This window comes from Vipera ursinii (assembly GCF_947247035.1).
Source record: "Vipera ursinii genome assembly, chromosome: 2".
NCBI lineage: Eukaryota > Metazoa > Chordata > Lepidosauria > Squamata > Viperidae > Vipera > Vipera ursinii.
Window position 1 is genome coordinate 266,372,846 of NC_139513.1, and position 20,035 is coordinate 266,392,880.

Below are 20,035 nucleotides of genomic sequence, written 5' to 3' on the forward strand. Positions count from 1 at the left end.
CTCTTTAAAATGTCTAGTTCAAGAGATTTTGAGTTAAGTACGGGAAAACAGCATTTTGCATGTTTACAAGCCAAAATAAAAATAGTCAGCATGTAATGTTCTGCCTTTGTTTAAGTTAATTGTCACACATACTTCTGCAAGATATATAATTAATTGCCATTCCAACTAAACACTTAAGAAATGTGACCGTTATAATTAAGGACTCTTAGTAATTCTTTGTGCTGTCAAGAGTATGCAGTGCCTACCTTCTCGGAGGGAAGAGATCACCAGATGTTGCCATTTTAGAACAGCTTCTAATTTTTGTGGCTTTGTATAAAGAAATAAATAGCAAAGCACCAGAGCATTCATGATGAAAGCAACAAACATCAGCACAGTAATTCCCAGTCAAACCAATACTAAAATGTAATTTGCATTCAAATAAACAAGCTGAGTTTACCTTTAGTGGTGTTGAATTATGCAGTATTGTTTTTTTTAACTTTGCTATTCTTACACATCAATATAACTAACTCTATTGTACCATTGTTTTAATGTGAGTTACTAACTCCTACCAGTGCATGTCAACCTTCCTCATTTATCAGCCGGAAGACTCAAATCCAGGAAGTCCCCACTGGCAGTTGCACAACATCTGCCCAACAGTTTTAATATCGATTACCCAAGAAAGCCAAATGGGTCGCTGAACACCCAGACATAGGAAGACACATGAATGACTCCAAGAAAGAGATGCCAGGCTTTGAACTACCAGATCCGCAATTGATAATCTTGACTAGGATTTGTACCTACTGGGATTCCCTGTATAAATGGGGCATAGTATCCTTCCCTCAGTGTGACTGCAGGGTCCCACGTCAAACTGTAGATCACATTGTGATGGGCTGTAAGGTGAAGGCCTACACTGGTCCAGTATCTGATTTTTTTTAATATAAATGATGCTGCACTTCAGCGGTTAGATGATCTAGACATTGATATTTGAACATAGATCTTTTTAATATTTATATTTTATTATCTTTTACTAATTAGGTGATAAGTTTATATTGCTAGTCCATGTAATGATATGCTAAATAATAATGGGAGTTACTATATTGCTTAACCTGCACTCTATAAGTCTTTCTAAAATAGCAGATATTTACAAATGGTAAGATCCAAATATATTATGGTTCTGTTTATTTTCCATTTATCCTTTCAGACTTTGTAATTTTCTTTGAGTGGGTCTCACATACTTCCATCTTTCATACATTCTAATCTCACAAATGCTTGGTATAAAGCTATACATTAATCCTATACTATTGCATTAGACAGGGATAGGGATAGGGATAGGGATTTAGTTGCATCAAAAAGGTGATGAATGATTGATGGGATTACACTTGATGAACATAGTCTAACCTGCCTAATATTCATGGATGTTGCAGTGGATCTGTATTAGGAATGATAACAGTTAGAAAAGGCAAAGACAATCTGAAGCTGTCTTTGTAGTGGGCTGAGCAAGGTGAGGATGAAGAAATATGTTCCAGTCCCTGAAAAAAGCAGTGGGTCTTTGCACACTGGTGCAAGTTGAATGTGCAGATGTTATCAGTATTGATTTTTATGTGAAAGAGGGGGAGCAACATGAAAATGGAGATACTGCTTGCCATTGGACCCCAAAAAGTGTAATCTGAGGGTTGGGTTGGTACATATAATGATTTGCATGCTGCCTATTCATCATACTCTAGTGTAGGGGTCGGCAACCTTAAACACTGCAAGAGCCACTTGGACCTGTTTCCCAGAGGGGAAAAAACACTGGGAACCGCAAAATTTACGCGCACGTGCACACACGCAAAGGGGGAGCTTGATTGAAGAGTTTAGTTAAAAAGAAATAGAGGCTGCTGTGCATGAGTACTCTCCCCCCTCCCTCTCTCTGATCTTCTGGCAAGCTGGCTTCATGCTGTTTTTGGACAACCTGACACACATTCTTATTGGGCTGGCTCTCCTGCTCTGCTTTCTGCTGCTTCCTGCTTCCTGTGGAGACACAGCAAAGGCAGGAGCCCTGCCCAATAAGCTTGTCAGCTTCTCGGACAACAGCGTGAGGCCACTCTCTTTTAAACACACACACACACACACACACACACACAGAGAGAGAGAGAGAGAGAGAGAGAGAGAGAGAGAGAGAAGGGAAGCACAAATGCCTCTCTCTGTCTCTCTCTCTTTGCAAATGGCGGAGGACTGGGAGCCATGGGAGAAGGCTGAAAGAGCTGCATGCAGCTCCAGAGCCGCGGGTTGCTGACCCGTGCTCTAGTGCTTAGTAACATATTTGTAATGTTATACAGCATGTACAGCAGGGGTGTCAAACTCAATTTCATTGAGGGCCGCATCAGCATTGCGGTTGCCCTCAGGGGGCCGGGTGGGTATGGCCAGGGTGGGTGTGGCCTACTGGGTGGGCATGGCCAGAGTGCGTATGGCCTACTGGGTGGGCATGGCCAGCTCTACATCGTTCGCATCAAGGCTGCCTATGGGGGCCTGGGCAGGAGTGGGACAGATCTGAGGGTCTCTGGCAGAAGGAGGGTCTCTGTGCCAGGGCCAAGGCAGTGGGGGCCGTTCCCTCACTGTTTCCAGGATGGCTTCGCGGGCCGCATGAAACCACTTCGCGGGCCGGATCTGGCCCCCGGGCCTTGTGTTTGACATGTCTGATGTACAGATTTAAGTGGTGGTGACTTGAATTTCCCTATAATTAAATCTTGCAACTTTATAACAAATGGCAGTTTAGAAATGGAAGATAGTTTTGATTTTGGGATTCTGGGCGAGACATGGCAAACTGTAGACATCTCTGCAAAAGTGGTAACCATAGACAACCATGGCAAAGACCAAAGCATCCATGAGTAGAACAATCACTTGAAATTTCTCAGGATAAGGTGCAGATGGGAGATTGCCCACATGTGCTTTGGATGGCTGCTTCTCATGAGGAGACAAACAGTAATTTTCTGCAAGTTTGACTGCTGGGAGATGATATCAGCTACCTTGCTCTTAATGGAAGCGGAGCATTTTAAAGGACACTACATTTGCAAATCTCATGGAATAATTGCTTTTGGAAGTTGCCTATCTTAAAGCTGTTAGAGCAGGGGTCCCCAACCCCAGGCCTGTGGATTGGCACCAAACAAGCAAAGCCCCATCCACGGGATGCAGGCAGCACATAAGACCATGTCCTGTCTGATCCATGGAAAAACCTCTTTCCACAGTACCAGTCCCTGGTGCCCAAAAGATTAAGGGCCACTGTGTTAGAGAACTGTGCAAAATCTTCATCATCTGAATTTATTCTGAACAAAAGAAAAATTAATTATAAGATTACAAATTTAAAAATGAAATAAGCAGCAAGAAGCTGAATAAGATTTTGATCTAAGAAAATTATAAATGGACTAAGGTCCAGATAAATTTGGAATATTGACTTTTACTGTAAGAGTTTGGAATTACTTGTAAAAATAAGTAGCTTTTGTCGGAAACAGACTTATTTGGCTATTAAAATCATAAAAACTTATAATGATTTTTCAAAACTGGGCACTAAAGGGAACTAAAGATTTTAAGCAAAAGGGAAAAAAATGTAAACCTCTGCTTGATGTCAGTTATTACTGAGATTTACAAAATGTTATTAACACTGAAAATATTAAAGATCTTTGAAGAATGGACCAGAAATTGATAATTACAATATTACAATTCAGTATTAATAGTAATGATGTCTGCTACTATGGACAATTTCTAAAAGATGTAGAATGACAGATATGGAGAAATTGACTTAGTTAGCTAAGGAATTCTGGGAGTTGAAGTCTACAGGTCATAAAGTTGTCAAGCTGCTTTATTGCATTCTAGAATGAAGCCACTAAAACACTTAATTGCCCTCTATCTAAAAGAAAGCACACCCACTTCTTATATTCTTTGCAGCTTATTTCCAAAGCTTTTTTTTTCTAGCTTTCTCAGACTTTTAACTTTTTTTTTTTGGCCTGGCATTTTCTGACCTTGAAACTGAATTGCTGGCTGATGACACATCTCCCTTGAGAAGCTCTCTCAACTCCCAGAATTGGACTTTGAATTTGGGAGCTGTAGTATTAAAAGCATCAAAGTGGGCATGTTGATACTTGCAGAGAACAGACACAGCTTTCATTTTACAAAAACAAACTAAAAATTGCCCCAAAAGATTTCACTGCTACAAGTACATCTCTTTTGTCACTTAATTTTCATGGCAAATTGGAGACTGTATGCAGACTGGGAGTAGCTATAAATAACTCAATATTCCTTATTTTTATATTTAGGATATATAAATCAACTCTTTTAAGTATATGAAGTATTCCAAAGTCATCTTTTAAAGGTGCCATTGATACGTGATTGACACTAAGGAGTCATGAACTACTGCTTGTAGCCTGTTAGGCCCTAGTGTGAAACAATTTATCCGTTTCATTGCAGAAACTTATAAAAATGTATATTAATACATATTATACATTTTATATTCTTCCAACAAGTGTATCAGAATATTCCTTTTATCTTTATGTCAGCTATAAAGGATAAACCAAGATAATGATAGGTTAAGCAATGAGTTCCATTAAAAGTTGAACTTGAGTCTCTACAGTATTAATTTGATATTAACCAATCTGCTGTGTTGATCATGAAGCCAATTACAGTTTAGTAAAGCCAAGATAAAACTGACTAGTTTCTTCTTATATCCTATGATTGTGCTTTTTTCATTACGTAACAAATTGCAAATTGTGAAACATCTATGTCATTCAGCTGTGAAAACCAGTAACTTTATGTGGGCCAATGAAAAAGTGCATAAATTTTACACATCCTATCAGTACACTGTAATATTGATTTTTCTGCATATATTTAAGGAAAAGCAATTATATAAAATAAGTTTATAATTTAAATTCTTCTGCATTTTTAAAAATATTTTTCTGCTCTATTAGACTTTAATATTATTTACATTACCTTTTGCATCTCAAATCTTTTTATATGTAATTTATATTTGCTGTCTGCATAAGACTGTATATACAATTAATGTAGATAATTTATTTCATTTGCAGTATATGCTATCTATTTTGCAATATGGATTAGAATTAAAAAATTAAGTTCATGGTAAATATTAAGTGCTTGTGAATTAAGAACCAAACAATGGACAAATGGAATATTGTGTTTAATCCTGGAAAAAAATTCTAAAGGTACTTTTTGGCATAAAAGAGAAGCTTCCACTGATGGAGGATGTTCTTCTGGGTCATTGACTGAATCAGTCTTATGTGAAAGATGCAGACAGCAAGGAAATGTAAACATCAGGTTTATTAAGTGTTTATTAAGTGTTCTCGTTGGGTGCTGGGTGGGCGTGGCCCATTGGGTGGGCATGGCTGTGGTGGTAATGGCAGACTGGGTGGGACTAAAAAGTTCAATCAATCAATTCCAACTTTGTGAGATCTTTTTTTTCCTGTGAAAAGTTGAAATTGATTGATTGATTGAACTTTTTTTTTGCACACGGCGGTGGAGGCCTAAAGCGAAAAGGTTTTATAAAACCCAGCTGAAGGCCTAGGACTGGGGTGATGGCGCATGTGCCCAGAGAGGGCTCTACGTGCCACCTGTGGCATGCGTGCCATAGGTTCGCCACCACGGTCTTATATCACGTCCTGCTGCATAGATATCACTGTGGCTGCAAAAAATTTATAAACAATTCTAAACACACTAGAATTTAATACTAGAAAATGCTTAATAATCTGACTTTTAACATATAAAATATAGGACTGGGTTGCTCAATCCACAGCTAGAAGTTCTCTTGGCATATAAAATAAAGAAAGATAATACTGAATTTTATGTCTTGCATGAAATTTGCTTTGGCAATGCACAATTACATCAAACAGTTTCTTCAGGTCTTGTTTAACAAAAATAATACCCTAAGTTCCTTTAATAAATCAAACTGCTTCTGAAAAATAGGAAAAGAATGCAATGCAGTATGCTCTATGCACCATATGCTGATGTTGAGCAAAAGAACCAATAATGAGCATCTAAATATATGGAATCATTGTAAGAGTAAAGTGGACTTGAAGTGGACTTAAGCGCCTCTCATTGTTCCTTTGCTACAACTCATTCCTTCATTCAGTTTGTTTGAAAGGGTAGAAAATTTGCAAGATAGACTTGAAACCACTGATAATTCTAAGATAGATTCCTCATATTGTTCTGTTTCAAGGTTGGTGACTACATAAGCAGAAGCTGAGATATTTAGTACAGTTAAAGCAGATAGCAGGAAACAGGAATGTAATTAAAATGGCTGGCAGAATGTGCTTGCTAAAAACACGTCAGTACAGTCCAAGAAGTAATAGCATAGTCTGAATATGTTCCAAGAGTCCCAGAAATCTCAAATCAGGTAGTCAGCTGGTCCAAGAGTCAAAGGCTGACAAAGAAGGAGGAAGAAGAATCATGAGCTAGAAAGCCAAAGAGTTGACTCTAACAAAGTCTACAAGCAAAGCAACTATCTACCGCTGTCTGCTGACAACTGGCTGCAATCACTCATTCCTTGCCCTTTGCCTAGTAAGGAGTCTCATTGAGGAGCACTGCTCTGCTCTCTTCTGTAGACATCTAGACCTGGGACTTAGGGGATTGTACCTCCTCATCTAAGTGCTCGAGCAGAACAGGATGTGCCTGTGGCTGATCAGCCTCAACTGAATTCTGGCTTACTGGGTTCTGAGGCTAACAATCCTGAAGCACAGACTCAGCTGGAGCAACATTGTCAGACTCAAGGTCAGAATCACATTCTGAATCACAGCTCATAACAGATCTAGTGCTGAGGAATAAAAAAAATAGTAATATAAATATTACAAAGAAGACATAGGTTAACTAAAAATATTTATTAACAATGTAAAATGTTTAATATTTTACAGTTAGAGCTATTCTGGCATGCTCTATAAGCAATAACACTAACTTGATGTTCTGACACCATGCTTCAACCTTTACAGGAAACAAAATGGAATAATCTGTTTCACATCAGTGGATTTTATTGTTTCCCACACCATCTTTTAAATTTTCTACTTAAGGTTGGTAACATAAACATGTTCAGGTTTTTCTTTAAAAAAAAGTAAAATAGCTATTCCTATGCATTATACAATATGTAGATATTATCTCATATTTACAGGAACAACATATCAATGTTATGTTGTTTATGTATTAGAAATTAAAAAAAATGTACTATGAAGATCTTGTATAAGTTGTGTTATAGAGTGGAAGACTAAATATGAATGAGAGCACAAAAAGCAATAGGAGAGTGTGTATGTTCTCGTACAATATTGGCTCTGTTTATTTTAGCATTTTAGAATTTAAGCACAATTTTGCTCTTCTAAACAGTTTTCTATGGATTAAATTGCTTAATAGAATATGTTCAAATGTTCATAACATCATACTAGCAAGAGCTACAGTCATACTGTTGCACTGTACATAATTGTTTGTGTCTTGTACACTAAATAAAAAATCTGCATGTGTTGGTTATTTGCATCTAATCACAGAATGATTTAAAGTAGACGTGCTGTATGCCATCAAAAAAGTTTAAAAATATTATTGATAAATTTTAATTGGGTTTCTGAATTTGGTTCTTGTCAGCAACAAATTATTTGAAAAGGAGAGAAGAAATATAATAAGGGGCATGTAGAAAACACACATGATCAATTTAAAACAGTGTTTCTCAATCTCAGGAACTTTAAGATGGGTGGATTTCAATTTCCAGAATTCCCCCAGCCAATTTTGGGAGTTGAAGTACACCCATCTTAAAATTCCTGAGGTTGAGAAACACTGACCCCAATAAAGGACATTTTGTGTTGGCTGCAGTCATCTATACTCTTCTGAAATTCATTTAGCTGGAGACAAGACAGCATAATCCAAAGAATCTTCTCTTCCGTCTTCGCACTAATGGATAAGGAGTCAAGTTTAGCAGGCTGCTATCATCTGTGGTTTTAAATAAAAAGTTTAGTGTTAGTCTCAATAGCAATTGAGCAAGGATTCTTAATAGCAACACTTCTGCCTTATCATAAAGCAAGCTGTGATCTCTGGAAAGCTTTAAGAGGAAAACTTGATTCATGGGGTCTGGGGAAGTTTTCTTCCAAACATTACTATAATAATAAATAGTAACACTTGTGTACATTTCAGTAATATAATATATTTTATTACGGTTTCCTCAATTACCTTTGACATCTTCAGGTTTCAGCAATGCCAGCTTCTTTAAGCTGAACATCATTGTTATTGTTATTATCAACCATTATTCTCGTGTACTTTTATAATCAGGGCATTTATAAGCATATTGGAAATGTAAACAGAGATTAGAATATCTATTTAGTGACTAAAACAACAGGCTTAATTTAATGTAGACATCATTTAAAACTCCAAATTACAAATCTGTCAAAATATAAAAGTCTCAAAGAGATGTTGAAGTAACATTGATAGAAGTAGTTAACATAATTAAGTCAAAATTGAGTTACATTTCCAATTTATGGGTACTACACATACAACAATAGCAAATTTACAGAGCAATATGAAAAATTTAACAAATTTCAGAAGCATGTAATATCCATTTTGACACAAGAAACCCGATGAGTGAAATATGCGAGAAGAGCAAGGGGTGGGAGCTAAAGTACATGATATTGTGTACAAGAGCACATGTAGTATACACTTTTAGGCTTTATTTTAGCTGGGATCAGGAGTAAATCAGAGGTAAAGAACTTGTATCTTTCCAACATTGTTGAACCCTTCAGCAATCCTAGCCAGTGTGGGCAAAAACAGAGGAAGCTGAAAATTCATCAACAGCTGCAGGGTCCTGTCCCTCAGTTACATTTTTAGGTTCAAAATATAAACCAATGAAAAAAAGAGAAATATAGTACATGTAGTTCTCACTGACCACTAATTTAACAGCTGTTTGAAGTTATGATGGTGCTAAATGAAGGGACTTATGACAGGTTCTTGAAATTGAGGTTGTTTGGTAACTGGTGTGTTTGTATGACAGTTGCAATGTCCTATGGTCAAGTGAACATCATTTGTCACCTTCAAAGCTGGCTTCTGACAAGCAAATTCAATGGGGAAACTGGCAGGAAATCACAAGTCATGGTCACATGACATTTGTGCCTTCCAACTGCAGTGATTTGCTAATTACTGTAGTTAGAACTGTTGCCATAAGTTGGGCATGGCCCGTGATTTTTTTCATTTTATAATCATGTTGCTTAGCAATAGGGTGGCTGTTCAAATGCAGTTGGTGAGGATTACCAATACACATTTACTGGAGAGTCAAGGCAATGTGAAAGAATGGATGGAGTTGTTCTACTAACTGATATTCTGAGTGAAGAAGCCTCCCACAAAACTCCTGACTGTACTATATTGGATGCATTATCCTAAGTACTTTAGCCCAGACAGCATGGTTGTTTGCTAAGATAAGGGGATCTCTAGTGTAAAATATCTGCAGGGCACAGGACAGACAAAAGCTGCTTAAAACTGTGACCCTTGACCCCTGGCTGACTGGAATGGTTAAAAACTGTTGGTTACTAGGAGACTGTTCTGAAGAGGAAACAATCAAAACTGCATTGTTAGCCCTGATAGATTGTTAAAATAATACCTCCAAATTCCCATAATAAATTCTAAAAAATCCAGGAAAATTCTGGCTCAACTCATTTTGTATCATCACTTCCATAATGCCTCCCAGAGTATTAAGCATAACAGACTGCTTATCCTGGTATGGAAGACAACACCTATTTTGAGGAAACCAATGCAGTCTATAAAAAAAATCATTTACCATTCCTGAAAGGAATTTAGCCTGCCCACTCAACTAATGTATTGATAAAATACAGAAAAGAAAAGTTTACCTTGATTTTTCAATGGCAAAGGCATAGTCTCCCTGAGTTTACTTAAAAGGTTTTTCATTTCTCTCATATCCCTGCAGAAATAACGCACAGAAATTAAATAAAGTTCTATTTTTACATTTTAGAATTATAAGAATAACACTAGATAATTTTTTAAAGAAAGAGTATATAAATATATCAAACATAGTATCAACATGGTTTCAATAAACATTAGCTTGTACTTTGAGGCTATGCTAACAATAAGAGCAACAATAAAAAAAAACATGAGGAAGAATTAGAGAGTGATAAGAATGGTATCAATGCATATTCAAAATCTATTTATTTTGGCTGTGTGATGCGTTTCTAATACTTATTTAAAAATGCTTATAGCCCAGACCAATCATCATGGGCGGGCAGGATGTAATGAATAAATAAACATTCAAATCAATCTTTATTACAGTTGAACCAATGACAATAAAAACCAGCAATAAAAAACTAGTACATCATCATGATATATTGTATGGTGACAAATATTTATCAGGCAATTTACATCAAATGTACAGCAGTATCACCCATTATATTAGTTTTGCTGACAAAACTGAGACCAGTTACCGTTTATTTAGATATCTAGTCCTGCATTTTTTCAGTGGTGATAGCTTTGATGAGTTCTACTAAATAAATATAAAAGTAAAAAAATAAATTTAATAACAAAATCAGATAAAAAGTAAAGCACATACCTCTCGGTGTTTTCAATATCTGTGGAAACCTGCCATAAATGTTGTTGGATTTCTACTGGTGAAGATGATGTTTCTTCCAAAATAGGAGCTTCTGAACTCTCTTCTAGCTTACTGTCAAGGCTCTTGGGTGCTGCACAGGTCTCCATCCCTTTGAAAGAGCACCAAACAAAACATATTTAATCACAAAAATGTTATGTCAATATTTCCACTTATCCTTTCACCTGCCAATTTGAAAACTTCTACTTAATTTCGTTGATCTAAATAAACAAACCAACATTTGTCAGGCCCAAACAATCAAGAACAACATATGGAGCTACTTCTGAGTAATTACTTTAGTTTATACTACAAATAGAATTTTGTCAGACTAAAGCAATTATCTGCTATAACTATAGATATAATCTGTGAATTGCTAGAGAGGCTCTCATCTTGTTCTCTTCCTGCTTACCAGATTCTAAGCTCCCTATCTTGTTGCCCTCTGGGAAAGTGCCCCTCCCTCCTGTAGCTCCAGACTACATTCCACTACATGTTTGACAGTATGACAAATTGAATAATGCTAGCTGCATAAAGAATGCAAATTTGCAGGGATTGCAGTTTTCTTACTTTATTCTCCTTGTATTGGGCTTTGTCTTGCTCAGGGAATATCATGTGGGTTAATTGCTGGAAGGTTGCTCAAGCAGGGAATCTGGCTAACGGCTCCCAGCTCCTCAGACAACCTGTCTTCAGTGCCGCCATTGGCTGCCTCTAGGGCGGCAATAGGTTGCTTTAAAATCTATTGGCTGCCGCCTAGAGGCCAGGGTATAAATTGCTGCATCTGCAGCCCTGTTCCTTAGTTCAGTTCCTGCAACCAATAAACAATGATCTTTGCTGAACTCACTTGCCTTGTCTTGTCAATCACACAACGAACCAGTATCTAACACTCCTTCTGTTAAAAAAGAGGTGATGGGGCTATGTGTGGAAGGAAGGCTGTGTGGCAGATGGAATGCTCATTTCTCCCTTTTCTCTTTTAAGGCTCTGCCTTTTAGAATGGGATAAGCTGGCCCTTTAAAAAAAACTTCAGCTGTGATACCAGGCACATTGTCCACTGAAAGAAAGGAGAACATCTGAAAAAGCAGCATGAGTTAGCAGGCTGAGGAGGAGCAGAGGAATCCTGACTAAGAAAACATAAAGCAAAGTCTAATACTAGCTTTATCAGGAGAACTGAGAACAGAAAACCGAAGAACACAGACATCTAAGCCTCCAATCTACACCTAATGGTAGATTAATCATAAGCAAGCAGCAAGAAACAGAAAAGTAAATAATTATATGCAATGTGCACTAAAGTTAGCAAGAAAAAAGTGAGTGAAATAGCTTCTAAATATAAAAGAAATGAAATGCTTCTTTCTTAAGGACCGTTTTTGAACAATTTTTGTACAATCTTCTAAAATAAATCCCATTTTAGCTTCAGTTTTCAGAGCAGTTTCCAGAACAAATCAGATTCATATTGAAATAATCTGTCAAACATGTTTTCTTTCTCTTGCTTTTTATTATTTTACTGTTTTGGAGCAATTTTTTAAATAGTTGATTTTAAATGCAAGAGTTATATGTCTGTGCAAGGTTTTCATGCTCGTCTCTGAGAGATTGCTGATATTTGTGCTGTACTTGTGCTTTATTGTTAGTGATCAGATTGTCAAAATAAATAAAATTTTAAAATATGCAAAAATATATACCACATGAACCGGATGAAAAGACAAGTAACACCTATGCTATACCCTTAACATTTAAAAATGCCTAGTCATTTATTAAAGAGGCCAACAGTGTACAAAGTCAAGATGATACAATCAAAACCTCTTATGAGACATGTAAAAAAGTTCAACTGCATGGTCACAACCATTATCTTGACTGTTTTGGACCCCCATAATATGGCTGACTGACTAGTCCAAAAGGCCTTTTCTGGACCAAAGCTTTTACAATTTATGAACAGAGTTCTCCAAGTTTATATGAGTCTCCTGGGTTAGGGAGAGTCCCAGAATCAGCCCACACAGCAAGGAGACTCTGCAACGGTGCTCTGAAGCACCGAGCGACATGTACAAAAGCTGGGAGGTAGAACTGCAACCACTTCATGGTTGAAATACCAACCTTTTGGGAATTTATTTCTTAAAATGGATAATAAATCAAACCTTTCAACTTCTTAAACACTTGTATTTATTATCTTTACCAAGCTAAATCTTCGATGGAGAAATATAAGGAATTAAAGGAATTGTGGTTTCATTTTGTCATTTCCATGAATCTACCACATTTATTTGATGTTGGGAGTTATGATTTGCAATTTTGTTAAAGAATCTAACAAAAAAGATAAATAATTTCAACAAATATAGTGATCTTTTTAATATAGATAATTTAGAAAGATTAATAAGTGCAAAGAGAAACCTGTATTATATTATATTATTTTCCACAAGGAAAAATGAATTTGGTTAAGATGGTGATGTAAACTATTTTTAACAGAGATTTAATTTGATCTTGTTTTTATGGGATATTGCTTCTGGTTTTCATGCTTGAAATAGAAAAAAAATGAAATTTAGAATTTAATAAAGATCTAATAGGAGGTTTAATAATTCTCTAGTTATAAAACCAGTTTGTAGTAATTATAGTAATGTAAAAAACTGAGTTCATACATGTATTACCATTTTACTGTGTTGGAAAGATTCAGAAGTCAGCACCTATTTTTTCCCCTCCTTTTTATCCTGCACTCCCCCTCCTCTTTTTTAATTTTTATTTTAATTGTACTTTATGCTATTATAACTTAATAAAACTTTCATTTAAAACAAAAAGAAGAAATGGCTGACAAACTATGTGGCTTAGACAGCTATGGACCTGCTGAAGTTTTGCTTGTTTCAGAGCAGACCTAAGACCACCGAAGAGGTCTAGAATAGCTGAGGAAAGGACTGCTGTTCCAGAGTAGCCCAAAGGCTACAAATAGGAGCAGGGATGAAGTTAGGGACCTGCCTTCTTTCTGCAGTCAGTCTGGCTGAAGGCTAAAGAATCGAAGGCTGCAAACTCTAAGAATAATAATTAAGCTAAGAATAATTAATGCCCTTACTTAACTCTAAGGGAGAGGAGTTGTACAAACGGTTACATACATAACAAGATAGACTGTGCCAGAAATGGAAGTTTCATGTTGCCATTGGCAAGATAGTTAACTTTCAAATGCTTGAACGTAAGTCACACAGTTTTACTCCCTGCTGATTTACTGCAAAGCTGCAAGAAGGCAGGAGAGATGATAATTTAAACGACTTAGCTTAAAGGCTGCTTGACTAAAAAGACATTTGCATTGCTGAAGGAAACCCTTCTTATCTAGCATACATTATAAATAAAAAGGAGAAAAATCTTAAGGTTTTTGGATGCTGTCTGATTGTTTTTTGAGAACCCAAGATCTTATGACACCCTGGAGCCAAATCTGTCTCTGTGACAGCAGGTTTGTCAATTTAAAGCAATTTCATTATATCTTAAGTTCCTTCATGTACTTAAGATTCTGTTTATGCAGCACTTGCACATTTTATAATAAGAGTGAGGAAATCAAAACATACTGCTCAACCAATCCATTCCTTGGATGCTTGGCAAGCCATTTCTGTATCTTGCCAAGAGTAAGTTACTAGAAATCATTAGTTTATTACAGTTATGCAGCACAGCAGCCTGGAAATAAAACTGTAAAAATAAGCCCTTAAGAAAAATGGTTTAGCCTCATAGGCAATATTTTTCTCTTGCACCCACCATATTGTGGAGTGCTCTCGTTTCCCTAATTGTTGGCCTTCCAGAAACTATAGAAGACAGAATTTTTCCTTTGAGGAATGAATGGCCATCATTATATTTAACACTTTTATGATTGCTTCTGTTTTTATTGGCTTTTACATTTTTATTGTTTTTATGCTTTATGCTGTCATTTTTTTAAATCCAGTAGTGTATAAATAAAGTAAGCTTTAAGAAGAATATGAGATACATAAACGTCTTAAAGTTGCCAAGATTGAGAAATACTGATAAGACAAATGGAAAGAAATTTGATCCAAAGCATTTTAGACTCTGCAGGTTGACCATGTTTTTGTTTGTCTTTGTGCCTACACACATGTATCGGAGAATTGTTGGAAAAATATTCAAAGCAGGCAAATTACTAAAGATGTGGATTAATTAACATATGTAAGATGGGCAGCTATATAAATGAAATAAATTAGTACATAATCATAATGGAGTAGTATGAAGTGTATATACTTGTAATATAAATAGCATGGTTTCTTCTAGGCAAAAAGTTAATGAAGCGAACAAAAAAAATAAATTTTCCACATGTTAGAAATTCAAATGAGGCAAATGCAATGTTTTTCACTTAAAAAAGAGAAGTTAAATGTGTAAATATAAATGGTTTAGTAGAAGTCCTTGTGAAAAAGGCTTTGGAATAATAGTTATTATAATCAGAAGAAAAATCAACAGACCAGCAAATTTAATTTTCAATGAAGTGAAATTACTAGTATGCATGTGTATAATTCATCACTGCCTCAATTCTAGTGGATTCTGGATGGGTTAGAGAGAACTAATAATACATAAAACAAGAATAAAGAAAAACACATTTTAATTTCTTTTGATTTGGGAAGGGCTCATTTTGACTACTGTGTCCAGTTCAACCTATCATATTGATGACAATAAGAATGATCAAGAAACTAGACGTCAATCCTTAGAAGGACAATGAAGGTATTAGGTATGTTTATTATTATCTGATTTTAAACAGAAAACCAAGTCACATTCTGTAACATTAAACAGGGGCACAAAATGATTCATTTAACTACCAAAAAGCACTTTCCAAATGACTTCTTAGTAGCAGAGAAGTATGACAGAATGTCTAGATATACTCAGAAAATAAATGAATTCCTCCCCACTAAATGAGTCAAGCAGAGTCTGGAGAGTCTTTGGTCAAGAGTCCTTTAATTTATGTTCCTGCAAGGAACATAAATATCTACAATTCTGCATTTCTGTTATTTGACAAAATGATGCTATGCAAGTACCACAGAGGTGGAACTCTCACAGTTCTACAATGAGCTACTTGCACAATATCCTCCAGGTAAAGCTGCTCACAACAGCTTTGTGATATAACCACCTGGTTTGCTAGCAAGTTAATAGTTGAAATAAGCAGATAAGCCATATGGTATATCCCAATTCATGCCACATAGCAGGAATTACTGGAATAAAGAGTTCCATAGTATTTAAGTATACTGTCGCCCTGCCTATTTAACTTATATGCAGAGCACATCATGAGAAAGGCAGGGCTAGATGAATCAAAAGTTGGAATTAAGATTGCTGGAAGAAATATCAACAACCTAAGATACGCAGATGATACCACTCTAATGGCAGAAAGTGAAGAGGAACTAAAGAGCCTCTTGTTGCAGGTGAAGAAGGAGAGTGCAAAAGTTGGGTTGAAACTTAACATTAAGAAACCCAAGATCATGGCATCCAGCTCTCTCAATTCCTGGCAAATAGATGGGGAAGAAATGGAGGTAGTGACAGATTTTATTTTCCTGGGGTCCAAGATCACTGCAGATGGGGACTGTAGCCAAGAAATTAAAAGACGCTTGCTCCTGGGGAGGAGAGCAATGGCAAATCTAGACAGCACACTAAAAAGCAGAGACATCACCCTGTCAACAAAAGTGCGTATAGTCAAGGCTATGGTCTTCCCAGTTGCAATGTATGGCAGTGAAAGTTGGACCATAAGAAAGGCTGAGCGCCAAAGAATTGAGGCCTTTGAACTCTGGTGCTGGAGAAGACTCCTACGAGTTCCTTGGACTGCAAGGCGATCAAACCGGTCAGTCCTAGAGGAGATCAATCCTGACTGCTCTTTAGAAGGCCAGATCCTGAAGCTAAAACTCAAATACTTTGGCCACCTAATGAGAAGGAAGGACTCACTGGAGAAGAGCCTAATGCTGGGAAAGATCGAGGGCAAGAGAAGAAGGGGACGACAGAGAATGAGGTGGCTGGATGGAGTCACTGAAGCAGTAGGTTAAATGGACTCCAGAAGATGGTAGAAGACAGGAAGGCCTGGAGGAATGTTGTCCATAGGGTCACGATGGGTCGGACACGACTTCGCAGCTAACAACAACAACAACAACATAGTATTTAAGAAAGAAGTGCATAGGGGAGTGAATGAGAAATGTGAGAAAACTTTAAAAAATTAAAAGTATTTGTGTTTTAAAAATGTGACATTCTTATAGAAAAGTACTTTGTAAGTAATAACAGGAATGTGGATAATTTTTTTTAACTTTCTTAATTCTGGCTACAAATATGAATTTACAAAAACAGAGGGACCTGCTATTTTTGAGCGGCATAGGAGTGCTTTTAAAGTACCCCTTTCCTCCTCTCTCCCCCATAAGAATACCCCCAGAGCAAGCCATGCAGAGTCAAGTTCCTAAGGTTTGGCTTCTGCTCAATTAGTGTGTAGGAGTAAGGCATCGTGCTTGCAAAAGAAGGGCACATCTGGATTAAAAACAGCTCAATGTCTTTCTGCAAAAGAGCTATTTTAGTTCTAACATGTTTACTGCCCCCATACAAGGAGGTTGATTTTATTTCTGTAGATTAGCTCCCTGAAGGAAGAAAGTGGACCTAGGTAGCAAGCTGAACTTTACAAAAGATATAAAAAGCAACAGGGAGCCTTAAGCATTGATTTTGCAAAATTGTTTTGTATCCACAAGGCAAGAAAAGTCAGCAAAGCATTCAACTGCGCAGCTTGCTTAAGTTGAAAGCTTGTCTTCCTGAGTTTAGGGGGGCAGAGAGCTGATGATGCTACATATATTCATAATTACATGTTCTTGGGAACATATCCATAAGGAAAACGAGTGCAGTCAGGTGAAAAATTATTTGGTGGACATCTCCCAGAAAATTGTGTAGCAATGCAACTTGACTATATAGCACAGACTCAGAACCCTCAGTGCCAGGAAATAAAAGAATATTCAGTTAACCATGAAAGTTGCAGTTGAAAATAGCTGCTATATGTTAAGTCAATTGCGATGCCTTTTATGTGCCAGTTAATAATGCAATGATAACAGACTTGCGGTTTGACATTGCAGTATGATGGGCACAGGAAGACAGGGCTCCGTCTTCCACATTTGATTTTGCCCTGCTGGGGACCCTAAAAAGGGACAAAAGTCGCCCCGAAGAGGTGATGAAGGAGGGAACCATCATCAATTGTGGAGGGGTAGAGGCCCTCCTGTTGGATCTGAGGAAGCCCTCCAAACTGGTGGGGAAAAGACTGGCTACATTCGTGTGGCCAGTCAGAAGCTGCTGACAACTGAAGACAAGCACTAGCAATTTCTGAGCAACGTGGATGGAACTGGGTGAGACTTTATCCTCTTTTTATGGCCCTAACATACTTTCCTGGAAAAAAGAATCCCTAAAGCAAAGAATTCTCCCTGATGAGAGAGGGAAGGGAAGTTATTGCCCCGCTCCCTCAGGAAAAGAAAAATGGTGAATTAATTGTTTTGGGGGAAAACAGAGGAAACTACAAGATCAATTTAGAACTAATACAGATCTATAGCTTTGAAATTTGGGGACTAAAATTACCTTTGAGACTTTTTTTTAGAAAAATATTTGAAAGTTTGCAAAATAAGCTTGGATTTGGAAAGCTGGAAGACAGTGTCAATGACATCTAGTGGAGAACTATGGCACTACAATTTATTATGCTTAAGGGAAACTTTGCTTGAAGTCCAGACTCAGATAAGACTCTGTTATTCCTGGATACTTTCACTTTTGCAGACTGCAGCTGGGAAAAGAGATAAACAAAAACTCTTGGGCCGCTTATCTGGGTTGGGGACCCTATTGGACTATAAAGACTACATATAATCTGGGAGTTTATTTATTTATTTATTTATTTATTTATTTAATTAATTACATTTATATACCGCCCTTTCCCGAAGGACTCAGGGCGGTTTACAGGGTAATTAAAAACCAAAAATACAAAAGTTAAAAACCAAGTTTAAAAAAGATTAAATTTATCCCTGTATAAATAAAACACCAATTAAAATAAATTAATCCTCAGCCTGGACCAGAGAGCTCGAAGAGCCAGGTCTTCAGGCCCCGGCGGAATGAACGGAGGTCGGGGGCAGTCCTCAGCTCCACTGGCAGCTGGTTCCAAAGGGCAGGCGCCCCCACTGAGAAGGCCCTATCCCTGGGTGTTACCCGCCGGCAATCTCTTACCGGTGGCACCCTGAGAAGACCCTCCCTGTGGGAGCGCACTGGACGAAGGGAACTTGATGCCGGCAGCAGGTGTTCCCTCGGATATCCAGGACCCAAGCCATGTAGGGCTTTATAGGTCATCACCAGCACCTTGAATTTCACCCGGAGGGCAACCGGAAGCCAATGCAGCTCGCGGAGTAGAGGTGTTACATGGGAGTATCGGGAGACCCCCATCACAACTCACGTGGCCGCATTCTGCACCAGTTGAAGCCTAAAATTGAGAAACACCGGCCATTTTCTGGGAACGTATATCTGAGCAGCATGAGACAAAATCGGTGAGTAAATATGTTTTGCAGTAGGGAGGAAGGATTGTCCCCCTCCCCACCCTCCATGATTGATAGTTGGAGAGGAAGGCCTACTTCCCTCCATAAATCAACATGGCAGAGAAACAGGAAAGAAATGGAAATGTTCTTTCATAACACTAAGTGCATAAGTTTTGAAAGACAAATTTATCATGCTCTAGCATGCCAGGTATCAAAAGTCCACCTGCCCTTTCATCATGCTAACTCAGGATACCTCCATTCAGTGGCAAGGCAGAACAAAAGCCAGCAAACATTATGCCCATTTCATTATCCATCAATAGAAGGGTAAGTGAATCATATTTTAATTTGCCAGTGAGGAATTCTCAAGAAACCCGAGGCAGATATTGTCACAGCCATCTTCACCTGGCAACCAAGACCAATTTGGACACAGGGGGTTCGGCAAACCCATATGAATACAAATAACCCAGAACAACATTTAGGAACAATACGTTTTGTAAACAAAGGTATATGATTAATATGAGTATGGAGTTGAAGCAATAGCAATGAAGACAGCAACATGAAAGCCACGCTTTAACACTAAAGCATGCATAAAGCAACCAGCAATTCAATTCCTTATCATTACTGTGATTTTAGATTTCTAGACAAGGTTTTTGACTTCTGACTGAACTTACTCAATTCTCAGTAAGTCACTATCTTATTCAGTGACCCTCAACTGAGTCTTTGCTATGATGAGCTATTATGGTAACCTTACTTATACCATGGCATATTGATTATTGGTGCAATCCATGTAACATATAGGAATTTCTATGAGGCAAGTATCAATCCTGCGTATACAGGGAATAGAAGCTATGTGTAAGATGCCTAAAATATCAGAAAGAAATCAGTGTTGACCTCTTTCATTTTATATGGTCAGCTTTTAACAACGTCATAATAATCAACCCCATGGAAAGCCAAATAATCTTCTGCTCCAAGTAAGACTTTTTCATAGTCCCCA

The 20,035-nt window shown here is 37.4% G+C and overlaps 1 protein-coding gene across 4 annotated transcripts in view; it reads right to left on the bottom strand.

Annotated features, from left to right (window-relative positions):
- Window positions 1-6,749: 6,749 nt before the first annotated feature.
- RGS7BP (regulator of G protein signaling 7 binding protein) overlaps window positions 6,750-20,035 on the bottom strand; it is a 49,137-nt gene continuing 35,851 nt past the window's right edge. For all 4 annotated transcript variants that reach the window (XM_083351598.1, XM_083351599.1, XM_083351600.1 and 1 more), the window contains 3 exons: window positions 10,538-10,685; window positions 9,825-9,895; window positions 6,750-7,923 (listed from right to left, as the gene is read on the bottom strand). In XM_083351598.1, the coding sequence (XP_083207724.1) occupies window positions 7,832-7,923; window positions 9,825-9,895; window positions 10,538-10,685 (311 nt within the window). In that variant the 3' untranslated portion in view covers window positions 6,750-7,831. The remainder of the gene's footprint in view (window positions 7,924-9,824; window positions 9,896-10,537; window positions 10,686-20,035) is intronic.